Source organism: Miniopterus natalensis, chromosome 15 (genome assembly GCF_054644295.1).
Source record: "Miniopterus natalensis isolate mMinNat1 chromosome 15, mMinNat1.hap1, whole genome shotgun sequence".
Taxonomy (NCBI): domain Eukaryota; kingdom Metazoa; phylum Chordata; class Mammalia; order Chiroptera; family Miniopteridae; genus Miniopterus; species Miniopterus natalensis.
In genome coordinates this window covers 40,608,252-40,634,935 of record NC_142095.1, presented here as the reverse complement: position 1 = coordinate 40,634,935, position 26,684 = coordinate 40,608,252, and the positions used below count along the sequence as shown (strand labels likewise).

At 45.8% G+C, this 26,684-nt stretch overlaps 1 protein-coding gene across 1 annotated transcript in view; it reads right to left on the bottom strand.

The window, feature by feature from the left end:
- FLNB (filamin B) overlaps nt 1-26,684 on the bottom strand; it is a 128,356-nt gene that overhangs the window by 42,293 nt on the left and 59,379 nt on the right. The window contains exons 5-20 of the mRNA XM_016205520.2: nt 22,813-22,931; nt 21,624-21,701; nt 20,213-20,375; nt 19,181-19,378; nt 16,863-17,000; nt 15,193-15,319; nt 14,066-14,202; nt 12,525-12,718; nt 11,389-11,502; nt 10,641-10,784; nt 9,998-10,121; nt 9,513-9,673; nt 8,433-8,523; nt 7,992-8,161; nt 3,441-3,558; nt 1,290-1,552 (exon numbers count right to left, since the gene is read on the bottom strand). Coding sequence (XP_016061006.1) covers nt 1,290-1,552; nt 3,441-3,558; nt 7,992-8,161; nt 8,433-8,523; nt 9,513-9,673; nt 9,998-10,121; nt 10,641-10,784; nt 11,389-11,502; nt 12,525-12,718; nt 14,066-14,202; nt 15,193-15,319; nt 16,863-17,000; nt 19,181-19,378; nt 20,213-20,375; nt 21,624-21,701; nt 22,813-22,931 — 2,339 coding nt within the window. The remainder of the gene's footprint in view (nt 1-1,289; nt 1,553-3,440; nt 3,559-7,991; nt 8,162-8,432; nt 8,524-9,512; nt 9,674-9,997; nt 10,122-10,640; nt 10,785-11,388; nt 11,503-12,524; nt 12,719-14,065; nt 14,203-15,192; nt 15,320-16,862; nt 17,001-19,180; nt 19,379-20,212; nt 20,376-21,623; nt 21,702-22,812; nt 22,932-26,684) is intronic.

The following is a 26,684-nucleotide window of genomic DNA, read 5'->3' as shown; positions in this document are numbered from 1 at the left end:
TGTGAGCTAATCAACGCTGAAAGCCACAGCGAAGAGGTGCGGGCTGCTGAAGCCCAGAGCACGACCTCCTCCTGCCGTGCCCAGCTCATCTGAACCTCCGGGGTAGAGCTGGAGGCCTAGCACCCAGTCCCACAAACACACACAGGCTCCTGATTGAGTGCTCATGGAACAGTTTGCACGGATCTCACTGTTCCTTTGGCTGCTACACCTCCCTCAACAAATTCTGCATAATAAAAAAGTAACTGTCATGATGGACACATGTCATTATATACTTGTCCAAACCCATAGACTGTTCAGCACCAAGAGGGAGCCCTAATGTACACTGTGGGGGCTGGGTGATTTTGATGTCGATGTAGGCTCATCAGTTAAGATGGACCACTTTGCTGGGAGATGGTGATGAGGGGAGGCCATGCATGTGTGGGGGCAGGGATGAGGGGGGAAATCTCTTACCTTTCTCTCAATCTTACCATGAACCTAAAACTGCTCTAGAAAGTAAAGTCTAAGAAAAATTTAAAAACAAATTTAAAAAACTAAACTGTTTTTAAAAGAGGAAGGGGTGAGGGTTTTCATCTGTAATTCAATAAACCAGATAGTCTTATAGGATTCACGCCAGACCACTGGGAATACTCTAGCACCCTTGATTCATGGCTACCAGGAAGAAATGAGAATGAGAATAACCTATTTTTATATTTAGTTGTTCTAGCATCTGTGGGTGAGCTCACTCTGTGTGCTAGATGCTGGGCGGAGGCCTCCATTTCCACATACCTCTCCTACTCTGACAGGCTCACTTTGAAGCAAGTACCATTATTATTATTTTATTTTGAGAGAGAGAGGAAGGGAGAGAGAGAAACATCAGTGTGAGAGAGACACATAGATTGGAAGCCTCCCCACACCCCAACCAGAGCCAGGGATCAAACCTACAATCTAGGTATGTGCCCTTGACAGGGAATTGAATCCGCGACCATTCAATGCTCGGGGCGATGCTCTAACTGCTAAGCCACACCGGCCAGGGTAAGAGTACCATTATTACACTAACAAATGAAGGAACAGAACTCAGGGATGGGGAGCCCCTCATGCCAGACAGTGAGAGGAGTAGCAGGGGTGGGACCCAGCTGCTCACAGGACCCTGCACACTGAACTGTAGGAAAGAGAACTACTGTCCGCCATTGAGAACTGACTTTCATCACAACATGATTTTCTAAAGGTATTTTTCAGGATCGGGGAAAGACTATGTGTGGAATTATATTAGACAAGAGGGGACACATTCTCGAACAAAAACAAAAGCTGACCTTGGTGGGATCAGGCGGTAATGAGGCCTCCACTGTGTAGGGGCTCCCAGGCACAGGGTGTCCATCATAGGTCACATCTACGGCATAAAGCCCCTCCTCCCGAGGGATGAACTTAGCCGTGCTGCTCTCCCGGCCAGCCACAGGGGCCACCAGACATGGCACGACCTTCCTCGAGGGGCTCAGGATCGTCACGTCCAGCTTCCCTTGGCCTCCTGCCCCTCTGGTGTCAATGGCGAACTCCTGATCCTTCCCAACTTCCACTCCTGGAAAAGGTAAGCCAGTTAATTAATGATTATTAATATTAATAATGATATCTGTCATTTATTGAATGCATTCTGTACTCCAAGCCTTAGTACAACACATTATCTCCTTTCATTTTCACCACAATCCTATGGGGTATTTATTAGTAACCAACAGTTTTAACAGATGGGGAAAGTGTGGCTCAGAAAGGTAAAGTAACTTGTCTGGGGTCTGTATCCAGCAGATCACAAAGCTGGGAGTCAAACCTAAACTTACTTGACTCTACAATCTGCTTTGCTGACCAGTAAGTTATAATCTCAGTCTTTTCTCCTTTACTTACTTTTGGTGTTAACTTTATATCAAAATATTTCCATAAGCCAGTGTTTAATTTACTAATTCTTGGCAGCAAATTTAATCCTACAGCCAAGAAGGCAAAAGTCACGGAGCTGGTATTTGAAAGGTCTTTGCAGAGCAGACCACAGAAAACCATGTGTAGCATTTGACAAAAACAGGGAAAGAACTTTGAACCAAAACAGAAGACTGGAAACATGAACACAGCCCCCACCCCCTGGTAAATCCTCAGAGGCCTCAGAGCTCCACATCCCAAAGGATTTTCCTAATTGGCATTGTGATTTACCAGGTCTGGAGATGAAACCCTTGGTGTCTTGGAGAAAGGAGCGACCAGAGGACACATGAAGGGTTAGACAGTGACCATTCCTATGCTCAGAGCTGGCTGCCCCCAGGGACAAAAGCTGGCATCAAGCTCTTTGTTTCTGAGCCCTGGAGCTGGGAGCTGGCCTCATTCATAACGAGTACATTTGGTCACAGGTCAATGAAGGAACCTGCCGATGGCCCCACTGAGACCCAGAAAGACCCTCGTGGGTGGAACAAGAGGCCTTCCCTAGGGGTACGCACTGAGTGCCCCGTGTGCCTGAAAGCAGGTGAACGTGTACCACAGAGGTGCAGCCAGGCTGCGGGCACTCGGTGTGAATATTCTCTAAGAAGCACTGCTGAAGTAAAAGGCAGGCTGGAGACCCCCGGGAGAGCAGGATAACTGTAATGCTAAGTAAACACTCAGTGTTTTCCGCTGGCAGGTACATACAGGCAGATGCAGAGAGAGGGTCTGGAGGGATAGAAAATGAACCGGTAACTGGTTAACCCAAGGGAGGGAAGAGGTGATGGCTAAAGTGGAATTTGCTCTTCACTGTGATGTTTTTTAGGTGAAAAATTGGTTTATGTATTTCTTGGGTAAAAAAATAATTTTATAATCACATGCTAAACTTCTAAGGGTGAGTGTTAAGTACATCAGTGTTCATATTATACGACTCTCTTTCTTTCATATGTTTGAAATTTTCCCTAATAAAATTTTTCTTAATTAAATTGAAATGAGTATAGTAATAAGATACCTAATAAGCTAAAGGAATATTGGGAGGAGGGAGAGGGGTGCATTCTAGTTGTGGTTTCTGAGTGCCAGGGAGCTGGCTTTAATGCCTGACTCCTGAACCTAATGTGGATGTGATGGCCAAGGATAGCTGGCACAGGAGAAGCTCACCAGAGAGCAATGTGCCCAACTTCTTTGTAATGAAAACATTCCACTGTGATGCCAGCAGTTATCGAGGGCTGTTACTGAGTTACTGTGCCAGGGTCTGAAGTATTAGCTCATTTAATTTTCTCAATATTCCCTTAAGTGTTCTTGACCACCTCCACCCCACCCCCAGTGCACACTGAGGTTTGGTGACTTTAAGCATCGGGTAGGTTCCCACTGCACGGCCCCAATCCAAAAACAAGTCTGTCCTAGTGTAACATCTCTTAAGTCAGAAATTGGTTCTCTGTGAATTGTCTTTTGAAGGGAATCTGACAGCCCTGATGGTGGTCTTCAATGACCTGTCTCCTCTCCATTCACACACTTACTGTTTTCCAGTCCATTAATTTTTATCTTGCTCAGGTCCAGCGGAGCAGCCACGCCCACAGTGAATGGGCTTTTAGGAATGGGATCGCCACCATATGTAACCAGAACCTGCATGCTGCCCTGGAATGAGAGAAAACCGAGTACACCTTTAAGTACAAATCCACAAACTAGGTGTTAAATCTGCCTTTTAGACCTTTCATTGTCCCAGAGACACAGGGTATTTGATGCCGGTGGACGCAGAAAGCATCTCAGACATATTTCTTTAAGCTTCTGGCCCCATGGTAAGAATGTCTGAGAAATCAGATAAAATAAGAGCAACTAATAACAACAGGGGCAATTTAATGAACATACTACTCTCTGTGCTTTTAAGCACTTCATGGATTCAATCTCAAACAGTCCTCAGGGGTAGTTCCCTCTGACATCCTGATTTTTCTAGGAAGGGAAACTTGAGCTTAGAGAGGCAAAGTCACTTTCCCCAAGTCACCCTCTTGGTAAATGTGAGCTGGGCCTTATACCCACGGCACCCAAACCTATATCCTAGCAGCTCTGCTACACCACCTCTGCACCCAACACACACCCAACCCCAGCCATGGGGAAAGCAGCTGGGCCCGGGGACTTCTAACTGAACAAAACCATTTTTTTGGTCCTGGGAATCGATTTCCGGTCACCAAGCTGAGAAACAGATTTGCAAGAGTTCACCTGGGTGCTGTGAAAAGAGCACTGCATGGTATATAGACTCCTGCATCTATGTCAGGGGACAAGAGCTGCCAATGTGAAGGCAGGCTGGCCTGTGCGTGTGGCGGGCCCCTCACCGGTGGCCCCTGTGGCTGCAGAGGTGCTGCATGGCCTGATGTGCTGCTGCTGTTCTCCCCTGGCCAGTCTGGCCCACTCACTGTGGCTTCCTCCCTCCACGGCCCCCTCTCTCCAAACCAAGGCTCCATGAAAGCCATGGCTGTCTCAGTCAATTAAGATCCCCTCCCCTCAAAGAGGCAAGAAAGGGGGATGGAGAGACGACCCTCCCCAGGAATCCAGAGCTCGCTGGAATTCAGCCCCTGCTGAAAGCCCTCACTGATCCAGGGTTCAAAGGGTGTAGGTTTTGGCCTGTGTATATTTTCTCACATTCCTTTTGTAATAACAAAGCGGGGGAAAGCCAAGGAAAAAAATTGGTTGTATCAATGAAGAAGGGAGGATTGGTTTTCCAGGATTTATTTGCACTGCGCACAAAACCGACCAGCCTCCCGCCTCCAGGGTGTAACATTTCATGGTAAAATGTACGCAGGTCAGATTCAACAGAGCAGGGACTGAATTGTTAATTCGGCCACCACGGCATACTCGATATGCCAGCTCACTCCCCACATGTCAGCTCATTCCCAGTTTCAGTTCACCCCCTAACTCCTCGAGGGCTAGGCCTCACAGCTAACCCAGGGTCCAGGGAAAACCTTCCCCACCACCCACTGCACGTTTTCAGACCACCCCTCTGGGGTGGCAACGGAGAGGGGAAAGTCCTCTTCTGGCTAAGCCTCCCCACTCCACAAAAGAAAGTATGCTCTCATTACCAGTCAGAAAAAACAAAACAAAAACTCCAACAGGAAATTAACTCTACCTTAAATAATCTAACAAGGGGAGGAAGAAAGCTTAGAGTTACACCTGTGATGGTCTGTAGCATTTCCAGGTTGGCTGGAAGGCCCCAGCCAAGAAATGGCCTGTGCTTTCCCAGAGGCTGTGAAGTGAGGGAGCCCAAGCAGTGACCACTGCACATTTCACAGACTCCTTCTCAGACTGCAGGGCAGTTTTACTCTCCCCTACATGCTTCTGAGACCTTAATCTTATTCTGCAAAACACACACCTCCAAGACTGTGATCTGAGAGCTGAGACAAAGATAGGAGGGAGAGCCACCCACCACCCCACCTTCCAGAGACATCTGTGACACCAGCAGTAATACTACTTCAAGGGAGGGTTATCCTGGGAGGCCCAGTGAGCTCATGGGGTTTTCTAAAGGTGCCACAGTAACAGGAGGCATTTTCAATTCCCAGAGGCTCCTGACTCGGCAAGTCATGGAGCTGCTGACACCAGCTTCTCTAACCTCTCTGTTCAGGGAAGCTTGGGGTAAGAAACTGAAGTCACTTGAGGCCACGGACGATCAGAAGCTCAGAGGCAAAACCCCCAGGGGAAAGTGGCATTGTATAAATTCCCTCCCATAAAATCAAGCCTTGGTTTGGCCTTTGGGAGGACCTCAAGGCCTTGCCCAAGTCCATTCGTCCGAGACAAAAAGAGCTCTGACCACTAACTTCTGACAAAAGCTAACAAGATCAACCAGCAATAACAATCCCTAGTCCACAGCAGGCAGATGAGCACGTACAAGCTGCAGGTGAGCACGTGTAAGCTGTGGCTCGGGGACCCTGCAGGAGACAGCAGCAGCCTGCAGGTACTTGGGAGCAAAGAGCCAGAAATCAGGTAAGGCCATGGCTCCTCACACCACAGTCTGAATTCTGAGGGGAGAGCACTTGCCCAGAGTCAGGACCCATCCCAGTCTATCCACACACATCAAACAGCTGCACTGCTGGAAAGTTCCAGCCTGTTATTCCCTAAAACCACCACGAGGTGTGCCTGCGGGTATCAGCCCACAAAGTATACTCCCCGCCTCTGTGTTGGGCATAGCTTTCTGGGCTGACCCAGGCCTCTTAACTATATCCAAGAGCACAGCTCAAACAGTACACTTATTTAACCCAATCTTGAGCAGTTGGATGCTCTTCAGAAAAGAGAGTTCAAAAGTGTAGGCCCCACTCTCCTAGCAGGTTACAACATTCCTAAATTGTCTCTGTGAGCTGAGACTTCATTCATTCACCCACTGTCTGTAAGTCTACACGGAGCACCTGCAGAGTCAGGCCTGTGCTTGGGCCTGGGGACAGAAAGGCAGATATATGTATACGTATATATTATCCTATTCCTGGGGAACTCGCAATCCAAGAGGAGAGATTTAATCTGTTTTCTATGCCATAGAGGAATATGAAGAATTGCAAGTTGCCCAAATACTGAAACAAAACCTCACTCTGAACAACAAAGGACCAGAGATTTCCTTCAAACCTGCTGCTGTCAGAGAACTGGATGAACTTGACCTTAGTGACTGGATTAAGGACCCTCCCACTCTAGCCTCATATCAAATGCAACGGAATAAGACACGGGCTCTGGACCTCCACCTCTACCTCATTCGGTAGCTGGAGTCATCCAGGGCCATGGGTTCTAAAGTCCTTTCTGGGGATGCAGGTCAAAACCTGAGCCTGACCTGACTTCTGCAACTTGCTTTTTAGCAGCACAGCTGAAACACAGGAAGGTATACAGGTACAGGATAAAGCAAGGGTCTCAAAATGTTTTTATAAGAGTCTGTGACCTTGTGATCTGACCAGTGTGCGTGTCCACGCGTTCTGGTACCTTCTCTGAAGGAATGCTGAGAAGGATGACATTGAGCTAGTGCTCCCACAGGTACAGCCCCCGCCAGCCCTCAGGAGCATCAGCAGGAAAATCATTACCTACTAGCACTGAGCAGCCTGATGACAAAGGGGTATTCTGTCAACAAAAGTATTAGTTTTACCACTACTACTAATGAGCCCCTCATTAAAGTAAGAAAATAAAGAAATAAACCAACAAGCAGCAGCACATCTGGAGGTAAGAAGCCACGCTGGTGATGTGGCACACAAACTAAAGGGGTTTGTGTGCCCCTTGACACTAAGGGGGTTTCTGCCCTGGAAAAAAACCCTTAGTGTCAGAGAAGGTCTCACAGTAAAGATCCCATCTCGAAGGATGTGGCGCCCGCAGCGCAAGGGGACACCCACACCTTCCCTCATCTTCGCTCTTCCCCACTGCACTCTGGCCAGCTCCTTGCCGAGTGAGGCTGCTGGGCAGTGTTTCTGCAGAGAGCATCGCTGCACTTCTCCTACTAATGGTGTTTCTCACATAGGGGGCTCTGTTCTTCAAGAATGAAGGAGATCGGAGGTTTGCAATGACTGTTTAGAACGCTCTGCATGAGCAGTAAAACCCAGGCTTTTCAGCAGGGACACCTGCTCCCGGCCCCGAGAGGTGTGGACATGAAGAATAACAACTTTAAACAAATAAACATGAATTTGTAGAGAGAGGTACTTTTTTAGGCCCTTATTCCCTAAAGTAATCAGAGCAAAAACCCCTGAATTGTAAAATCCTGTCTGTGTTCCTGTATTTTGTAAATGGCGATAATCTGGGGCCCTAAATAGCATTTCAGGCCTGAGGGCCTAAAGGCTAAACACTGGCTCTTGGGGAAAGACTTTGAGAAAGACCCCACTATAACACCTTGTAAAAGGTAAACTGAGCTAAAAGGGCCAGGCAGAAAAAAAAAACAAAGGTTCCCCACCTGTTCTCGGGGAATCCTTCAGGAATCCTCCTGATAGAACCAATCCGGTTCCAAACAAAAATGTGAAGAGCCATCTCCCACAGGGGAACACAGATTACACAGCACAGGGGAAAGGGACCTGGGGAAAGGGGTCTGGACGGGACCAACAGTCCGGGGATGGAAAGGCCCCTACCTGCTGGGTGGGTGTGTATTTAACGGTGTGGGAATAGTCATAATTATCGATGATGTCCAAATCCTTCACCGCATCGCTGGGGAGGGGGCTGCTGAACTGCACGTTCAGTGGGGCTTTTCCGGCCCCTTTGGTGTAGACTGTGAAGTGGGTTGGTTTCCCATTTTCCACACCTGGAAAGATAAACCATGAAGTGAGGAGAAAGGCCTGGCTGGAGTGGTTTCACTTTTAGAACCAGTCTGACAGGTTCATCAGCACCTGCTCTACAGAGGCAGCCAGAGATAGGGGCTGGGGCTCAGCCATGCCAACAGCGGCAGGAGCTCTGCCTGCTGAACTAGGGCCCCACAGAACACCTGCCAAGGGTCCCCCCAGGCCTCGGGCAGAGCATGCCCACTGACCTGGCCTCCAGAGCCTCCAGGATGGCCTCACACACAGCCATCTTACCTGCTTTGCTGAGGCCCGGGCCTTCCGCCTTCACCTTGCTGGCATCGTGGGAAGGGTCCACTCTGACTCTGAAAGGGCTGGCGGGGATTTCCTGTGGCAGAGACACTGTCTCAGTAGGAAAGCCCCTGAAGCAATTGCCAGAGCTTAGCCTTCTGCCCAAGTGAAGGAACCCTCAGCCCAACTCTGACTTTAGGGGGTGGTGAGCACACTTCTGCTACCACAGGTCAAGCCTCCATACTCTAGCATCAGGTAAGGGCCATAGTCGATCACTTATGAATGCCTTGGTCCCCTACATTATGGGCTTTCACCCATTTTCTTCATGGCCAAATGAAGGTTTCCCACAAACTAATCTGGTAACACTGAGCCTTTAACACCAATCGTTGAGTACTTAGGATGCAAAAAATACCACCAAGAATAAAGCCAAAGGTGGCAATACTATATGGGGCGAGAGGGAAGAAAATATCCTCTAGGGATAGCTGAGAGCTATGGTTTGGGGACTGCAAGGAATTGATCAGAAATAGAACGGTTATAATTCTTCATAAAGAATGTCACAGACTGTCAGAATAAAGGCAGAGCAGGTTAACTGGATGAGGTCAACTCAAGACCAACACTTTTAGAACTGGGGCTCCCTCTGGAGGTCCCTGTTTCTATGTAAAGTTCATTTGAATCACCAGGATCCTGTTCTTCCCTGTCTTAGGTTCTGCTCACCCTGTTTTCACTACCACTCATAAATAGGAACTCTACTGAAACTTCAAACTCCTCTCTCTATAAAAGTTTAAAGGCCAAGGCCAAAGTCATGGCTTCAGAGAGGTTGAGGTAGAACACATCTAGAAGTTGATTACATTTCAGTCAAAACGGTGATGAAGGTTTATAACAAACCGATTTCTTTTCAGAGCCCTGCTTTGAACCACACTGAATACACTGCCTCACTTTTGTTAGAAAGTGGTAAAATTTTAGTTTGGGTTTTTTTCCCCTCCCCTTCTTGATTTTAATGAACCAGAGAGAAAAACCACGGAGAAAAGCCCTGAAGACACTTTCCCCCTGGGTACGGGTGGCCGGAAAGAACCTAGCCCCACACACCTGAGATGCAAAGAGAACTTTGATAGTGTATCGCCCAGCGGCAGGAGGCACGTATTTGACTGTAAACGTGTCGTTGGCATTGTGAATAATGTCAAAATCCACATCTTCCTCATCCTCACTCAACACCCGGGCATCGCATTTAATGCCAACACTGACATCACCTGCAACAGACCAGCTCATTAGCACCAGTTTACAAGAACCAGCATGTCCCAAGCAATCACTCCCAGCTCAGCCGAACGCCCCCAAATATTAAGTAACTGGGAAGTTTGCAGTAAGAAACATGAGAAAGGGGTGCTGGTAAGCCCCCCTTTTGGAGAAAAGATAGAGGATTAGCAGAGATATCTCCAAGGAACTGACACAGGCTCATTAGATTACCTAATTCAGGCGGACTACCGGTTCAAAGCTCACTGCCCTTGAACCGTTACAAAAACAACTTAATTCCCCAAGGAGCAGCAATCCCTGTGTTGGGTGAAGCCCCCTCTCACCTTCCCCAGCCTCGGTACAGTCCACTGTGAAGTGAGTCGGCTCATTTGCCTTCAGTCCACTTCTCTCCACACCTGGCCCAAACACTTTGACCTTCTGGGGATGGCTACCCTGCCCAATGTAGACCTAGAGAGGACATGGAGAAAGGTACAGTCAAGTTTTCTTCCACTTGGACCCAGGAAAACATTGTTAGTTAACATTGTTATAAATAGTCCTTTTGGTGTCCGGCCAGTGTGGCTCAGCAGTTGAGCATCTACCTACGATCCAGGAGATCAAGGTTCGATTCCCGATCAGGGCACATGCCCAGGTTTCAGGCTTGAACCTCAGTAGGGGGTGTGCAGGAGGCAGCCAATCAATGACTCTCATCATTGATGTTTCTCTCTCTCTCTCTCTCTCTCCCCCCTCCTCTCTCTGAAATCAATACATATTTTTAAAAAACAAACAAAAAACCTGTCTTAAAAAAAAGAAATAGTTCTTTTGGGCAATCGAGAGCACCTTGCCCTCAGGGCATCCATCTTTCAAGGCCCACCAAGGATGATGGGTTCTTCCCACATATCTGCCTTAGCTATGAGGCCGGATGGAGTCCAGATCTGCCACGGGACTGGGCTTTTCACGCCATGGCCAGGATTCCGCCTCACAACCTACCCGGTAGGGGCTGTGTGGGATGTTCACACCTCCCCAGACCACAGCAATGGTGTGCTTGATGGGTTTAACTGGGGTGTACGAGCAGGCGTACGTGCCGTCCATCCGACTCTTCATCTGGATGTCAATGGGTTGGCCTTCCCCATCCTGCAAAAGAGGAGGGGCTAAGAACAGAACTGACCCTCAACCATCTTCATCCAATAGGGTCACCGACAGCCAAGTCACCACACACTCATCCAACAAAACCACACGGAAAAACTATGACAAGCCTTGTTCTTACAATACAATGACCATGACCACAGGTGAGAAAAACACTACAAGCATTTATTTATTTTTAATCATTAAGGGCAAATGGCCCAAAAGAAAACCATGGACACTCAATGCTTAATTTCAATGCCTACGTTAAAATCCTTTGACCAGTTCATTTAAATTAACACATTTAATAAATCCTTTTTTTACAAACCTCTCATCATGTCCTACGTACCTTCAGCCATACCAAGACATTTACAGGGAAATCTCAAACAATCAAGCCTTGTTTCCAAAGAATGCAAATCGTAATAATAATAAAAGCACCCTGCTTTAAATGTTGGAATCTCATTTACTCTTCATATAACCCAAGAGATAAGTATTCTTATTGCTCCCAATGCATAGATAAGGAAACTGAGGATCAGATGAACCGAGCAGCATGCCATTACACTGTAGGATCTTGTCACCTGACAATTACCTGCACAGGTGACCCCTGGAAACTTACCTGAGCAAATATCTTTAAGGGAGCTTTTCCAGCATCCTTGGGATCCACGGTGAACTCCGCCAGGTTGTTGACGATGCACCCAGATTTCTCCAAACCTGGCCCATACGCTTGGACCTGGGGCAGAGGGCCAATAATGATTCTCTTTCTGTGCAATGAATGCCCCAACTAAACCCTCTGTAAAGACTAGTGACCAGAGGCAGGGAAGAACAAAACAACTGTGTCTAGCTTTAAAGCACATAAGTAACAGGATGGTTATTGGAAGGAAAATGCTAAAGTAGGCTCTGACTTAAAAATAAAAAACTGTATTATTAACCATTCATGAAAGAGAAAACTCCCTATAACCAGGCCCCAAACTAGGCTGGGCTCCCTGCCTTATTCTGAGCTGACATAGAGAACTTCTAGTAACTGGGGCAGGGACCTCCAGCAATGCCCAATTTCAACATTACCCTTTGAAGGGGCTCAGAACCTTTGCCACCAACAACATTCTAAATGTGTGCAGCCCCCGGAGAGCAAAGGACCAGCAGACAGCCTATGGACAGCTGCCCATGTGTGCCAACAGCAGCATACATGGGGTCTGGGGGCCTCCTCCTATCAGCCAGGCTGGCTCAGACTTGATGCTTATCAGTCTGCAAAGGGTGCAAAGAAGCTCTTGGAAACACTGAAAATACTGCTCCAATTTAAGAGAAGGGAGCTGAGGAGAAAAAAAACACCATTATCCATGGAGCATCTTGAAATAAGAACCTCAAAAAGTGGCAAGACTGAAATATGATGCTCCAGGTTGCAAGAAAACCTCTTCTTATGGAGCCCCCTACATGGGCCATGCACCGGGCGAAGGGCTGTCTCTATGCTTGTTAGTTACCTCCTTGAATCATCCCATAAACTCGAGGAAGCAGACCCTACTATCATCCCCGTTTTATAGAGGAAGATATCAAGACTCAGAGGTAAGTTACTTGCCCAACATTAGAACATTACTCAGTGGTACCACCAGGATTCCAATCCAGGCCAGTTTCCTCCCCAAGCTCTAAAAGGCTCCTCTCTGGCATCTTTCAACATGCTGCTTAAGGTGACTCTCCGGGTGCCAGGGAGGGTGCCAGAAGCCAGAAAATAGAAGCCAGAAACATAACAAGTTGATTCACCAGGTCTGGGTTATAGTCTCCTGCGGCCGGGTGGATGAAGGCCATGTATGGACTGTCCTTGATGTCTTCATCATCACACATGATGTGAACGGCATACTCGCCAGGTTCCTTGGGCCAGTACTTGACGTCACATGATCCATCGTTCTGGTCGTCGTACTCAATCTTCGCCTGGGAGGGGCCTTCAATGGCAAACCCTGGGGGTGGGGAGGGAGAGCCCCCCGGTTACATGGTGAAAAGCGCCTATTCTATGTGACTACCAACTCACTCCCTCTACCTACCTAAAAGCCAGTGTTGCCCAGAAGGTTGAAATCTGTTTGTGTCCCTTTCCCACAAAACCAAGCCTACTGAGCCTTCATTAGAGATGGAAGAATTGGATTTTATACTTTTATTTTAATATCATCTAACAATAAGGGTCAACCCACAAACCATTATTGACAATATGGAAACACATGCCAAAAGCCTTAAACCAATGCCCACCCTTTCCCCCACCAAATCCATCTTTGGGCTTTTATCTGAAGGAAATAAGCAAGGATGTGTATAAATAGTTAGACACAAGGATATGTATTCAGCATTGTTTTTTATGGCAAAACCCTGGAAATAACTAGAGAGCCCAATAAGATACATTCATGCAATGGAATTCCATGGAAGCCATGGAAAATCGAGGTATGTGCTGTATTTATCTGAGGCAGGAAGATATAAAGACTTTCCCCAGATATTTTTTGTGTGTGACAGATAAATACTTATATGTGTATATACAGAAAAAAAGTCTGAAAGGATATGCCCAAAGGTTTAATATTATCTCTAGTCTACAAGGATATACCAAAATATTTCTTTTCTCTCTAGAAGGAAAAATTTAATGTGATTTCTTATTTTCTCCCTTTTATTTTTAATACCTGAGATATAGGTCATCAAACTATGGCCAGTAGGCCATATCTGACCACTGCCTGTTTTTGTAAATAAGGTTTTACTGAAACATAGCCATACTCCTTCGCTTACGTATTTTCTACTGCTGCTTTCATGCTACAACAGCAAAGTCGAATAGTTGCGAAAGAGAATATGACCCGCGATACTAAAATATTTGCTAATACTCTGAAGAGAGATCAGTGCTGACCACCGATCTAAAATGATCATATATACATCAAATGTATATTTTAAACATATTCAATTATGCCCAAAAAAATATTTACTCCCCAAATTTCTGATTTCAGAAAAGTTAATTCATTCATCTAATCTAAACTACGGATCAGCCAACAATATTTGTTGAGTGCCTACTATGTTCCAGGCACAACATCCATAGAAAGCCTCTGCCCTCGAGGTCTAGTGGATGAATGAATGAATGAGGCAGAGGGCAACCTGAAGGGCAGGGGGAAAATGGGAACTGCAATTCCACAGCAGTACGCAGAGGCAGCCTCGGGTGGTGAGGAGACCAGGAGGTTAAGGGTAGTGAGGCTCAGGAGGCCCCAACTCTCAGCCTAATACCAGGCCCAATCCCCCTGTAATCTCAGCCCTCCAGAAGCTGCTGGTCAGCTGCTTCCACTTACCCAGAGACCCCACCTCAGCGCCAATGGACTCCACCACAAAGTCTGCTGACCGCCCTGCAATCCCACCGTGGAGGCCAGGGCCCCACGCACGGACTTTCTGCATGCCTGCTTCAGGGCCAACTTGAACTTCAAAGGGACTAAAAGAAAAGGAACAGAAGCAGCGTTAAAGAAGAGCAAAGAATGGGGTAAATACAGCCATAAGCTGTTTATGCCTATTCTTTCCACTTGCTGGATCCTTTCACCTGCAGTCCCAACCTCCAGCCAAGCCCTTCCTCCACAAGGCCCCCCCACAGCCATTGTTAGGTCAACAATATAAAGTAATGTGCTGTCTCAGGGCATTCAGATGGCCATTGGGTTGGCACTCAAGCCACACTGCCTCGTGCTATCTTTCTGGTTATTTACCTTTTGTGAGCAGGGCTCGAGAGACTGAGGTCCCTGGAAGGTAAGAGGGTGCACACTTTCCCATCCTGCTTATGCTGTAACCAGGCTGAATGGGCATTAGTTCATAGGCAAATGAATGTGCTTTAACTTTCACGCAGATTAAAAATGAGTTTGCTTAGATTCTCAGAGCCCTATAATATGCCCAGATATTTCTAAAGGTAAACTAAATTTATTCAGAGTTTAAAGTTACCCCAGGAGAGCTGGAAAACACGTAAACATAGGGTGGGCAAACTGTAAAGCCCACACGGCAAAGCCCACACGGCAAAGCTGCAAACTGGTCCCTTGCTTCCTGACTGCACTCGTGTAGAGGATTTTAATGTAAACCATAGAAGATTTCACCCCCATGGCATTCCTGAATAGAGGCACGCATTGAAAGAAAGAGAATCTCAGTTTATATAAGGGTATACAGACACACAGCCCATTTGCTCTCTATTACTGTTCCTTCTGGCTTCCCCGCCTACCACCAGCCCCAAACCGCCAGCATTTGATTTAAAGCAAAGCAGTCAAAACCACAGTGACTTTCTGCTGCTTTTGAGAACAGGCCAAATGTCTGTGAGCTGCCAGAAAAAAAATGTTTGCAACAAAGCAGATCTCTTTCCCTCCTGCAGCCCAGGAAGCCAACACGGTGGGCCTGCCCTGGGCAGAGCACACCTCCAGAGAAGACGCAACTCCAACTGGAGACTCACCTCTTTGGAATGTGGTGTCCCCCCCATGTGATGGCGATGCTGTACTTCCCCGGGGCACTGGGGTAATACTCAAATGCATAGACCCCATCCAGAAAGCCTTTCTGCTTCACCAGCTCCTCCAGACCCTCTGTAGGAAGGAAACACACCATCTTTCCAATGCAATCCTAGACTCAGAACGAGAACCCCAAAGACAAGAACAGAAAGACAGCAATATCCACAAACATAGCCACAGAGGAAAGTTAAGTGGGCTGCCTAAGAGGGCTGCCGAAAACCTCAGAGATTAATCCAAAGCTAAAAATGGACCCATCTCTGCTTCAAATTGTGGGGAAGTAGATTTTCAGATAACTGGCTTCGGTAGACTCTCTCAGTTATGAGGGGCTATGCAGGCCTGAACTCCTGGGTCTGTTTAAAGAGAAATCTAGTTGCATCTCAATTTTTCCTCAAGAATCCTACCCATCTTAGCCTCCCCCACGCGCACACACACACACAAAACCTGAGAGGGGAATGAACCTTTCTGAGTATTTGGCATGAGTTCCAGGTTAGTGTCCTAGCATATCTTTTTCAACTGAAGCCAGACAACGAAAGTGAGAAAGCTCCTGTATGCTACCTACAAGATAGATTTTAGATGCTACACCACAAACTCCAGAGAAAGCCATCAGGCAGGAACTTGTTTTATGTTGAGCCTTGAGGTTTGGCTGGGAAAGCCACTTAGTCAAGCAAAAATCCAAGGTCAGAAAAAAATGCTTCCTTGGCTCCTGTAGCAACAAGCCAGGAAGAGGGCAGCCCCTGAACAGCTTGGCTCCAGGTCTGAGCAGTCTAGAACCTTGGCTGCCCTTGGAGCTCAGCCTGGTCCAAAACTTGGTGCTCTGAGATCAAATATTAACTTTCTGGAGCTCAGAACACTCTTGCCCAGCCTGCTGGGAACACAGGGGGTAAAAGCAATCCTAGCACAGGAAACTCAAGATTCCAGAAGTCAAGAGCTGCTACACTTGCAACTAGAAATGCTGGGCTGCTTATCCGTTCCAGGGGGAAACTCGAGGATGGTGTAGGCTCCCGTCCTCACATCTATTATCTCCTTTCCCAAAAGAGGGAGCAAGAATGAGTTTCAGGGTACAACCCACCCCTCCACAAATGGCATTTATTTACAAAGGAAACTTAACCCTAGGGAATTTGATCCCCCTTCTATAAGCACTGATCATAGTAATTAGGTACTTGACATAATTTCAGTCTACAAAGCATAATCTGTAGTGGGAAAATCAGTGGCTTTGGACGCTGTAGTTTAATTCCAGCTCAGATGCTTATAAGTTGTGGGACCCTGGGCAAGACCCTTCCTCTCTAAGCCTAGGTTTCCTCAAATAAAAAATGACCATTTTAGGTTGTTGTCCCAAAGACAGCATTTCCCAAATCTCATTGCATCACTGCTTTTTCTACTCCCAGAAGCCTTAATATAATGTGAATCTGCGGAGCCACCACTGTCCCTGCCTGCAACCAGGGCAGACATTACTAATTGATCACTGCTTCCTTCCCTATGGAGCCCAGAGAGCCTCAAATCTTTGACACAGATCTCTGGGATAAATTGATCAGAACAGGCCATGGTGTGAAATCCATATGCCACAGCCTCAAACTTGGCGGAAATTACACACGAAAGGAGAGAAGAAAGGAGCACTTACTAGGACCCTTCACGGTTATGCCAAGCTCCCCACTTCCAGCAGCTTTGGTGTCAACCTTGAAGTCTGCCGTCTCCCGGATGCGGATGCCTTTGGGCTGCAGGCCTCGGCCGCTGGCCCGGCAGGCGTTTGGATTGCAGGCTGCAAGCAGAGTTTCAACATCAATTCAACCTTTCATTCTTTAGTCAGAGTTGAGCAAGCCAAGGTAACTTGGAGCCATCCGCCAAGAAAATATTTGCTCTGCACAAAGAGTATGGGGCAGTTGCTGAGACCAGGGGTCCCAGTTAGGGAGCATACCAGGCTAGCAAATAAGGACACAACATAACTCTGTCCAGCCACACTGCAGAGGGACTGGGGAAAGTTACTTTGGCAAAGAAAGCCAGAGAGCACAGTGTGGATTCCCCGGGCTCCTGGTAGGGGCTGAATCCTGGCATGTAGCCTCTCAGTGGTAAAGCAGAGTTAAGACCTAGTGCTGGACACTGCTCAAACCTCATTGCTATACTCAAGGGCACACTAATTGGGAAGACTGGACTTCTTCAAGTCAACCTGAAAAATGTAGCGTTTGAAAACATCTGACTGGGTTCCAAACTTTGGGTCAGTCATTTCTTAAAGTCGAAACATTCGTCTTCCACATAAAGAGCCAGGATAGCTCAAAAGGGGGCCAGTGCAACCCTCCGGTGGCCAAGGCTGACAAACATTTCAGTGCCTCTGTCACAGGTCCTAGGAATGTGGGCAGCTGTAAGTGCAACTATTAGCACCACTCTCAACTATTAAACACCACTCTCAACTTGATTTCTAGATCTGGTTAAAAGAGCTAAAGTTGTAGGTATAAAAATTAAGGACAAAGGTAGCTTCTAATATTCCTTACTTGAGGTCCACAAAACGACTGTTCCATGGGGTCAGCAGAAAGTTAATAAAAGACATTCTTGTACCCTAGGAATTCTTTTTCAATGTGGGCAACCTTCTTATTAAGTAGAGAAATGGGAGATTAATGGGTCAAATGTCATGTTGTTTATTAAGTGGAGGAGAGCTATGCCGGGAACAAAAAGGGTAATCCATGAGAGAGAGGAAGTCGGAAAACACTATTGGAACTAGGGAAGCTGTTCAAATTCTTGCATTATGTCAAAAAGAGTTTTGTTTATGAATATATTGGGGGGTTTTTAATTTGTCAAGGAGAGAAAAGTTGGTCATACCAGGAATAAGTCACAAAAGAATCACAGGACTTCCCTTGGAGGGTTTAAATGGTCTTTAAAAAAAAATAACAAATACTCATGGAAATTCTGAACATGGGCAATGATCTCCATATCAAAAAGGTAACTGCTTAGTTCATATAAACACTAAATAGGGCTAAAGAATTTGAAGGAAGCTGCCAGATTGTTCACCATTTTTAGCTGTTTAAATGTAATTAGAGAGTGGGCTTGGGGTCTAGCTGGACAAGTTGTGGACAGCTGCACTGTTATTTCCTGAGGCCACAAACAGCACAGGCTCAGTTGACATTTGCAGGCAGCACAAAGAACTGGCACAGAAGCCCCACCCACCAGCCCTTACCAAGCAAGGTGCCTCTGGCCCAGTGCTCTCAACTAGGAAGCCAACAGCTTCGGGGTCCAGGCAGGCCCAGAGGCAGGATTCAGAAGAGGAAGCCAGGCCTGCAGACGCAGATGCAGGACAGACAGGAAAAGGCAAGTACTGATTAGAAAAGGCAGCAGAGTTGGGGGTGGGGGGCTGGGGGGAAGGAAGAGCAATAAGGAAAAGGAAAGAGAGTCTAACAGAAAAATTCCTGCTTCCGGCTGCAGAGGGAGTTTAGCAGTGTGGTTAAGGAGTCGAGAGACCTGGGCTCTATTCCTGCTGACACCTAGCCCTTACGTGCTGATACCTTATGTTATCTAAGCCTCAGTGAGAGTCTCCACTTGCAAACTGGGGATGCGAATAGCCCATGGAACACACAGGCTGGTGTGACGATTATATGCAGTTGTGCTAAGTGCCTGGCAGCCAGTAAAGACCAAGCAGTGGAGGCTGGGAGCACCAGCAGTGCCACTGCTGCTAACCTCAGCCAGACACCAGTGCCTCAATGGCCTCAGTCCTGTACTTCTCAGTGAGGATTACTCTCCCGGACAAGTGTTTTGGGGAGGGTTCAATGAGTTAATATAAGTAAAGCACTGAGGATTAGGAACATATTAGTATTAGTATTTGAGGACAAAATAAGTCACTTTCTATAGAAAGGGGACAGGCGTGAGCTCAATGTTGGGCCCGACCATTGTCCTGGCCTTGGGGCCCAGCCGTGTGCACAGTCAGCACACATGGTCAGCCACCCCAGCACTCACCTTCCCCAACCTGGACAACGAAGGGACTCTTGGGAATGGCATCCCCAGCAAAAGTGACCTTGACCACGTGAGGGCCAGGGTGCATTGGTTTGTACACACATCGATACACCTGGTTTCCTTTGTCTTCCACGAGCAGCTCCACGCTGTTCTTCCCCTGGGGGTCTTCCACTTCAACACCAATGTCACCCACGCCGGCACCTATGACAGAGCGAACATTCCATGAGCCTAAGTCACCTTCTCAGAAAGCTGGCTGCTGATGAGTGTAAAAGCAGGTGCAAAATGCAAGTGAAAGAGACAGAGGCACTCAGATGGACCACACCAAGACATTAACAGCTATTTCTGCCAGGGGAAGGAGGGTCATGGCCAAACGGTCCTTTTCGCCGATTCTCTATTTTGTAAATTTTCTACACGGACAAGAAAGCTGGCATTTCAAGAATTATCTTATTCGTCCATCCCCATCCAACCCACACAGGACCTTGCGTAGAATTTGGTCCAGTGGATGATTCTTAAAACTTAGTTTCTTTGGAACATCTACTTAGTCAAATAAGAAATGTATACCGAAACTGACCGATTATTAATAAGCAAAGTCAAGTTCCAGTGTAAGATTTTAGAGAAGAAAAGCTGGTTTTGAAAAATCTAAAAATATAACCAACACATTTGAAACAGCGAACAGACTGATGGCTGCCAGAGGGGAGGGGGTTGGGGCCTGGCTGAAAGAGGTGAAGGCATTAAGTACAAATTGGTAGTTACAGAACAGTCACAGGGATGTAAATTACAGCATAGAGAATATAGTCAATAATATTGTAATAACTATGTACGGGGCCAAGTGGGTACTTGAAATATTGGGGTGACCACTTTGTAAAATGTATATAATTATCTAATCACTATGCTGTACACCTGAAACCAATACAGAAAAATACTGAATATAAACTGTAATTGAAAAAATAAAGTAAAATAAAATAAATTTATAAGGATGGGGGCGGGGGAGTTATTTTACAAGAAAGCCTGATCCGTGGAGGAAAGGCACCTTACCAGCCGTGTAGATGTCAAAGTAGGTGGGTTTATTGGCGATGTTCCCTGAAGCTTCCAAACCCGGGCCTTTCGCAGTAACTTTACTGGCATCTCCCTGGGCCTTATCGACATTCACTTCAAATGGGCTCTTGGAGATGTGCTGTCCTGCAAAGAGTACTGTGACCTGCAAGTGACAGAGAGATGACATATACTCACTTCTCCCTGCCCAGCAAGACTACCAGATCAAGCCACATGCCTTGTGATCTTCTCTTCCATCCTCCTGATTATCCACACAAAGGTGGCTGGAACAGAAGCCCTACTAGTGGCCTGAGTAGGACTCCCACCTACTCCATCAGCCACATGGCTGGCCTGGGATATCTGACCTTCGGCAAACTAAAAATACTTATATCAGATATGTTTAGCCTCTCATGTGGGATATGAACAAATACTTATACTTGAATCTCTAGACAGTGAACCTTTTAAGCAACTGCAGAAGGGGCCACTGTTCCCCAGAATATAATGCACAGTTCCAGGATTTCAAACCTAAAGTCAATGTATTGTTCAAGGGACCAAGAACATTCCCAGACACATGGATTTGAGAAAAAGTGCAGATTTCCATCTAAAACTTAAGCCAGAGTTCTCATCTTTAAAATTTTTCAGGGGCATTGGGTTAGGTTTCCTATGAATTGAATAAATTAATTACACTCCAAGAATTTTCCCCCCAAAACTAATGATGTTCTAAGGGTATAAATCTATGGTCATGGTTCCGGGTGAACTCACAAAAGCCAAGGTGGTGAGTATGGTCTATGTCTCAAAGTCTTGGCATGGTACACAGGGACTGGCCTGTATGTGAAGGCTTCCTTTCAATGAAAGGCAGACTCCTAGATCACTCCACTCTCTGCAAAACTCCCTTAGCCCCCATCACTTAGGCCAACTAGATACCACCTCAAACAGAACTCAACATGTTGCTGAGACAAAGGACCTGGGGGGCTGGATCCCCATCAGTTCTCCAGGTACATGAGTGGACCACTGGACTTCACTATGGTTAACTGGCCTTCTCCAACACTGACAGATGCTCCAGAACACCTGGAAGGGGACTACTTAAGGCAGCATTACAAAGCCCATTGCTTAGCATCTATACTGCAGGCATGTAGCTACAACCATTCACTACCTAGACAGAGTTAGAAAAATCTTATGACGTTACAAAAAACCTAGTGGAATTCAACCAATCTAGATGTATTAGTTAATGTCTCAAGTCTGATTCACAGGGATCCCAAATTTCCTATAATGAACACACATACTTTTATAATCAAGAAGGAAAATCAGATATTAACTTAAGAAAACCACTCTTTTGCCTAAGATATCCTTCCTTCCACACATATTGAAGCAAGCCCAGAGCAGCCCAAGCAATGGCTATGACACCTCATCTTACCTTGTGCAGCCCGGTGACCTTGGGCAGATACTCCACAGAGTATGTCTTGTTCTTGTCATTAGCAGGGGTCACATGTGCCTAGGATAAAAAACGAATGATAGAGAAGGCACCAGGTGTGAGTAAAAGCATGTGGTGCCAGCCAAAGTCCTGCAGCGAGCTGGCAGGTCAGAAACCTGTCCTGGCTATTCCCTGCCCCACCAGTCCTGCAGGACACCCCAGGAGAGGAAGAGCCTGAAGTCACAGAAACAAGTCACATAGCACAAAGGTATAACCAAGTAAGGACGCTCCACTGTCTCAGGGCTGAAACTCTAGATGAGGGAGACTATAAAGCAAGTAACTTAAACCTTTATTGGCCATATAGTAATTAAGCATTTATGAAATGCTGGGTGTTTAGGTACCCAAAATGAAACAAATCAGGCGGAATTCCTGCCTCAGTGGGAAAAATGGACAATAAACCAGTGAACTTAGAATTTCAGATGGTACGGAGCGCTAGGAATAACATATAGTCTTAAGCCCGGCCGGCATGGCTCAGCAACTGAGCATCGACCTAGGATCCCGGATATCGAGGTTTGATTCCTGGTCAGGGCACATGCCCCGATTGTGGGCTCGATCCCCAGTCAGAGGCATGCAGGAGGCAGCTGATCAATGACTATCATCATTGATGTTTCTATCTCTCTCTCCCTTCCTCTTTCTGAAATCAATAAAAAAATATATATTTAAAAAAAATAATAAATATATATATATATATATATATATATATATATATATGTATATAGTCTTTAGAAGATAAGTAGACAAAAGGAACAGTATGTGCAAAGGCCCTGAGGGAAGAATCAAAGGATAGTCAAGATGGGAAGACAGTAGGACTCTCAGTATCATTACCATATTGTATTGTATCAGTACCATATTATTATTGTTATTCTGGCCATTAGTATCTAAAACCTCAACTAACGAGACCTTTGCTAAATTCAAAGTATCCTTTATTTTATTAAACATTGGGTATCAATTTATATTAATTTTCAAGGCATAGCCCTTGTACAAGTTACTTGAACCACTGTAATTCTCAGGATCCTTTTGGTAAAAAACAATTTCTGTTGGGAGCTTTAATGAGGAAAATGGAGGCACAGTCCTTGGCCCTGTGACAAGCCCCATGGGATGCCTACTGGGGAGGCAGCATCCCTCAACATACCTCCTCTTTGTTCCCTTCTGGGTCCTCGACAAACACCATCAAGTCTCCTTGCCCGGCACTGATGGTGTCCACAGTGAACTTGGCCGGCTGCTTCACCATGTTTCCAGTGGGCTCGATTCCTGCCACAGGTTTACACAAACACATTACAGGCGGGGCCAGGCCATCGCCCACCGTGTCTCCTTCAGGAAACTGAGAGATGGGACCCAGCCCTGCAGCTACCACATGGGAGATGGGCACAAATTGCCGTGACAAGAATACTGCAACGGGTTCCAATCCCTAATTTTGTCCTTGTGATTTAAGGAACAATTAATTGCGAAATACTCAGAGCAATTCAGCCAGAAATCTACACAATTATGAAAAATGATGTGTAACTAGCAGCGGAGCTGGCACTGAGAGAGGTGGCGTGGGGGAAGGGGGGCTGAGGTAGGGGAGAATGGCTCGTTTTTCATGAAAGACCATTTTGTACTACTTGAAATGTTTAAAAATTGCATTCAATTATATTTTTTTAATTTAAACGTTTTCATTTTGAGAAGATTGAGCCAATTAATTTGAGATGGATTCGCATGCAGGTTTAAGAAATCATACCCTTTATCCAGTTCCTCTAACGGTTACATAGTACAAAACACTACAAAGTCAAAACACAGAACATTTTCATTCCCATGGGATCCCCTAGGTTGCCCTTTTATAGCCAGATCCCCTCCTCTCCCACCTCACCCTCGTCTTACCCCAAAAGCCACTGATCTGTTCTCCATCTCTAATTTTACCATTTCCAGAATGCTAAATAAATAGAATCCTATGCTACATAACATTTTAAAATTGTCTCCTTCTACTAGCTTAATTCTCTGTAGATTCATCCAGGTTGTTGCCTGTATCAATTGTTTGTTCTTTTTATTACTGAGTAATATTCCATGATATGAATGCACCAGAGCTGGTTTAACCATTTACCCATCGAAGGGCATCGGGGTTGTTTCTACTTGTCTGTTACTGATAAAGCTGCTATAAACATTCGGGTACAGGTTTATGTGTGAACATGTTTTCATTTCCACAGAATAAAAAGTGAAGGAGTGAAACTGTTGGGTCATATGGTAGGTGCCTGTTTAGTTCTTTAGAAAAAACTGCCAAACTGTGTTCCAGAGTGGCTGTGCCACTTTACATTCCCACCAGCAACGTATGAGCGATCCGGGTCCAGTGTCTCTGCGTCCTTTGCCAGCATTTGGTGTGATCACTGTTTCCTACTTTAGCCATCCCTATAGGTCTGTAGTGGCTTCAATATGCATTTCTCTATGGCAGTGATTTTCAACCTGTGTGGCGCAAGAATTTTTAAAACATGCGATACCTGACTATTTGGCCAGGGGCACTGACATCTTTTCCCTTAGATTGTCAAATAAAAAATGACAACAGCTGCCCTTATTTAGGTCTTAATTGACATTTGTATGCTGATCTTATATCCTGAGACACTGGTGAACATATTTACGGAGAGTTTTTAGTTACTGTTTTTTAAAGTATTTTCTCATGGATTACCAAGTCATCTCCAAATAGGGGCAGTTTAATGTCTCACTTTCCAACGTGTGTCATCTTTTTCCCTCTCTTCCTTACCGTATTAGCTACAACTTGCATCACGATGCTGAATAGCAGTGGTGAGTGGACATCCCTGCCTTATTTCCCAATCTTAGGGAACACACTCCGGCTTTCACCTTTAATTATACTGTTGGCTGTAGGTGTTTTGTGGTTGCTACTCTTTATCAAACTGAGGAAGTTCTCTATTCCTCTTTTTCTGTGTTCTTATCATGGATGTCTTGAGTTTTGTCAGATGCTTTTCCTGTATCAATTGACATGATCATGTGATTTTTCTTCTTTAGCCTGTTAATATAGCATATTATGTTGACTGATTTTCTACTAGCAGGCCAGCCTTGCACCCCTTGAACAAACTCCACGTGGTCATAATAATTATTTTTATGTATTGCAAAATTCTACTTGCTTATATTTTGTTAAGGACTTTCACATCTTTACTCATGAGTGATATTGCTCTGTGGTTTTCTTTTTTGGCATTGCCTTTGTCTGGTTAAAGCAATACTAGCTTCATAAAAAGAATTGGGAGGTGTTCCTTCCTCGTATTTTCTGGAAGAGACTGAGTAGAACTGATGTTAATTCTTCCTCCAGTGAAATCATCTGAGCCTGGAGACTTCTTTTCCAAGAGCTTTTAAATTACAAATTTGATGTCACTAATGGTTATAGGACCACTCAGGTGATCTACTTCATTTGGTTGAGTTTTGGTAGCCTGTGGTTTTTGAGGGAAGTCTATTATAATTATCCATATGTTTGCTTACCGTGTTCATTCTTCCTGTTATTCCAAGACTCCTTCTTTCATTGCTTCCTTTTTGTTCAGAGAATTTCCTTTAGCCACCCTTTTAGGGTGGGTGTGCTGGTGACAAATTCTTTTCGTTTTCCTTTATCTGAGAATGCCTTGATTTTCTCTTCATTCCTATAGGACATTATCCCTGAACCTAGGCTTCTGGGTTGAGCTTTTCTTTCAGCACATGAAAAATGTTGTGCCACTTCCTCTAGATGAGAAATCTGCCATTCTGTTTCCCCAGTGCGTAAGGTGTCATTTCTCTCGTTGCTTTCAAGCTTTTACTGTCTAGTTTCTTGAAGTTTGCCTAAGATGTGGCTTGGTGTGGGCTTTTTTCCCTTGGTGTTTATCTTGTAAGAGTTTAGCTCAGCTTGCCACATCTAGGAAGTTTCAGCCACTGTTTCTTTGAGCATTTTTTTAGCCCTGCCCTCTTTTTACTCTCCTATAACATGAATGTTAGATGTTTCGTTAAGGTCCCACAGGTCCCTGAGGCTGCGTTCATTTTTTTCAGTCTACTTTCCCTATCATTCCGATGGGGTTGCTTTTACTGTTCTGTTTTCCAGTTCACTGATTTTCTGTCTTTCCATTCTGCTATTGAGCTCATCCACTGAGTAACTTCAGTTATTGCATTTTTCAGTTCTAAAAATTCCATTTGGTTCTTCTTTATATCTTCTACTTCCTCAGATTCTCAGTGTTTTCTGTTGTTTGAAGTGTATTTGTGATTGTTTGTTGAAGCCGTTTTTATAACAGCTGCTTTAAAACCTTTATCAAATACTTCTGACATCTCTATTACCTCAGTGTTGGCATCAACTGACTGTCTTTTTTCATTCAGTTTCAGATCTTCCTAGTTCTTGGTCTGACGAGTGATTTGTGTTATTGAAACCTGGATATCCTGAGTATTGTTATGAGACTCTGGGTCAACTTTCTGTTTCAGCTGCCTTTCTATAATACCACTTCAGCAGAGGGAGGGTACACGCCTTGTTACCGCCAGTGGGGAAAGAAGTCCAGGTTCCCCATTCAGCCTCCACTGATGCTCAAAGTGAGGGGGGCTCGTCATTACTAGTGGGTAGAGATGGAAGTTCTACTTTTATTAGGCCTTGCCCACCAGTGGCTGGAAGGGGTAGGAATGCCTCATTATTACTCAAATGGCCTCTACTGACATCACTGAGGTGGCTTCCTTATCCGTGGTGAAAGTCTAGGCTTCCCATTTGGCCTCTGCTGTGTGAGGGGGGGTGGGGGCCACAGTTTCTGCTGTAGTGTTGGGCCGCAGTAGAGCAATTGTTGTCTAACAGTGCTCTGCCTTTCTGGCCAGAAAGAGCAGGCTTTTGTTGGGACTTTTTGTGTTTGTGCCCACTGGCATTTCCAGCTTGTCAGCTTCTTCAGTTCCAAGTCCGGGATATATGAGGCAAAAGAAAAACCAAGGAACTCATTACTGTGTCAGTCCCTGGGCCCCCAGCTCCCCAGCTAGTTTGCCGTATTCTCTTTCAGAGTCTTATGTTTGTTCTGCATAAAATGCCCAGGG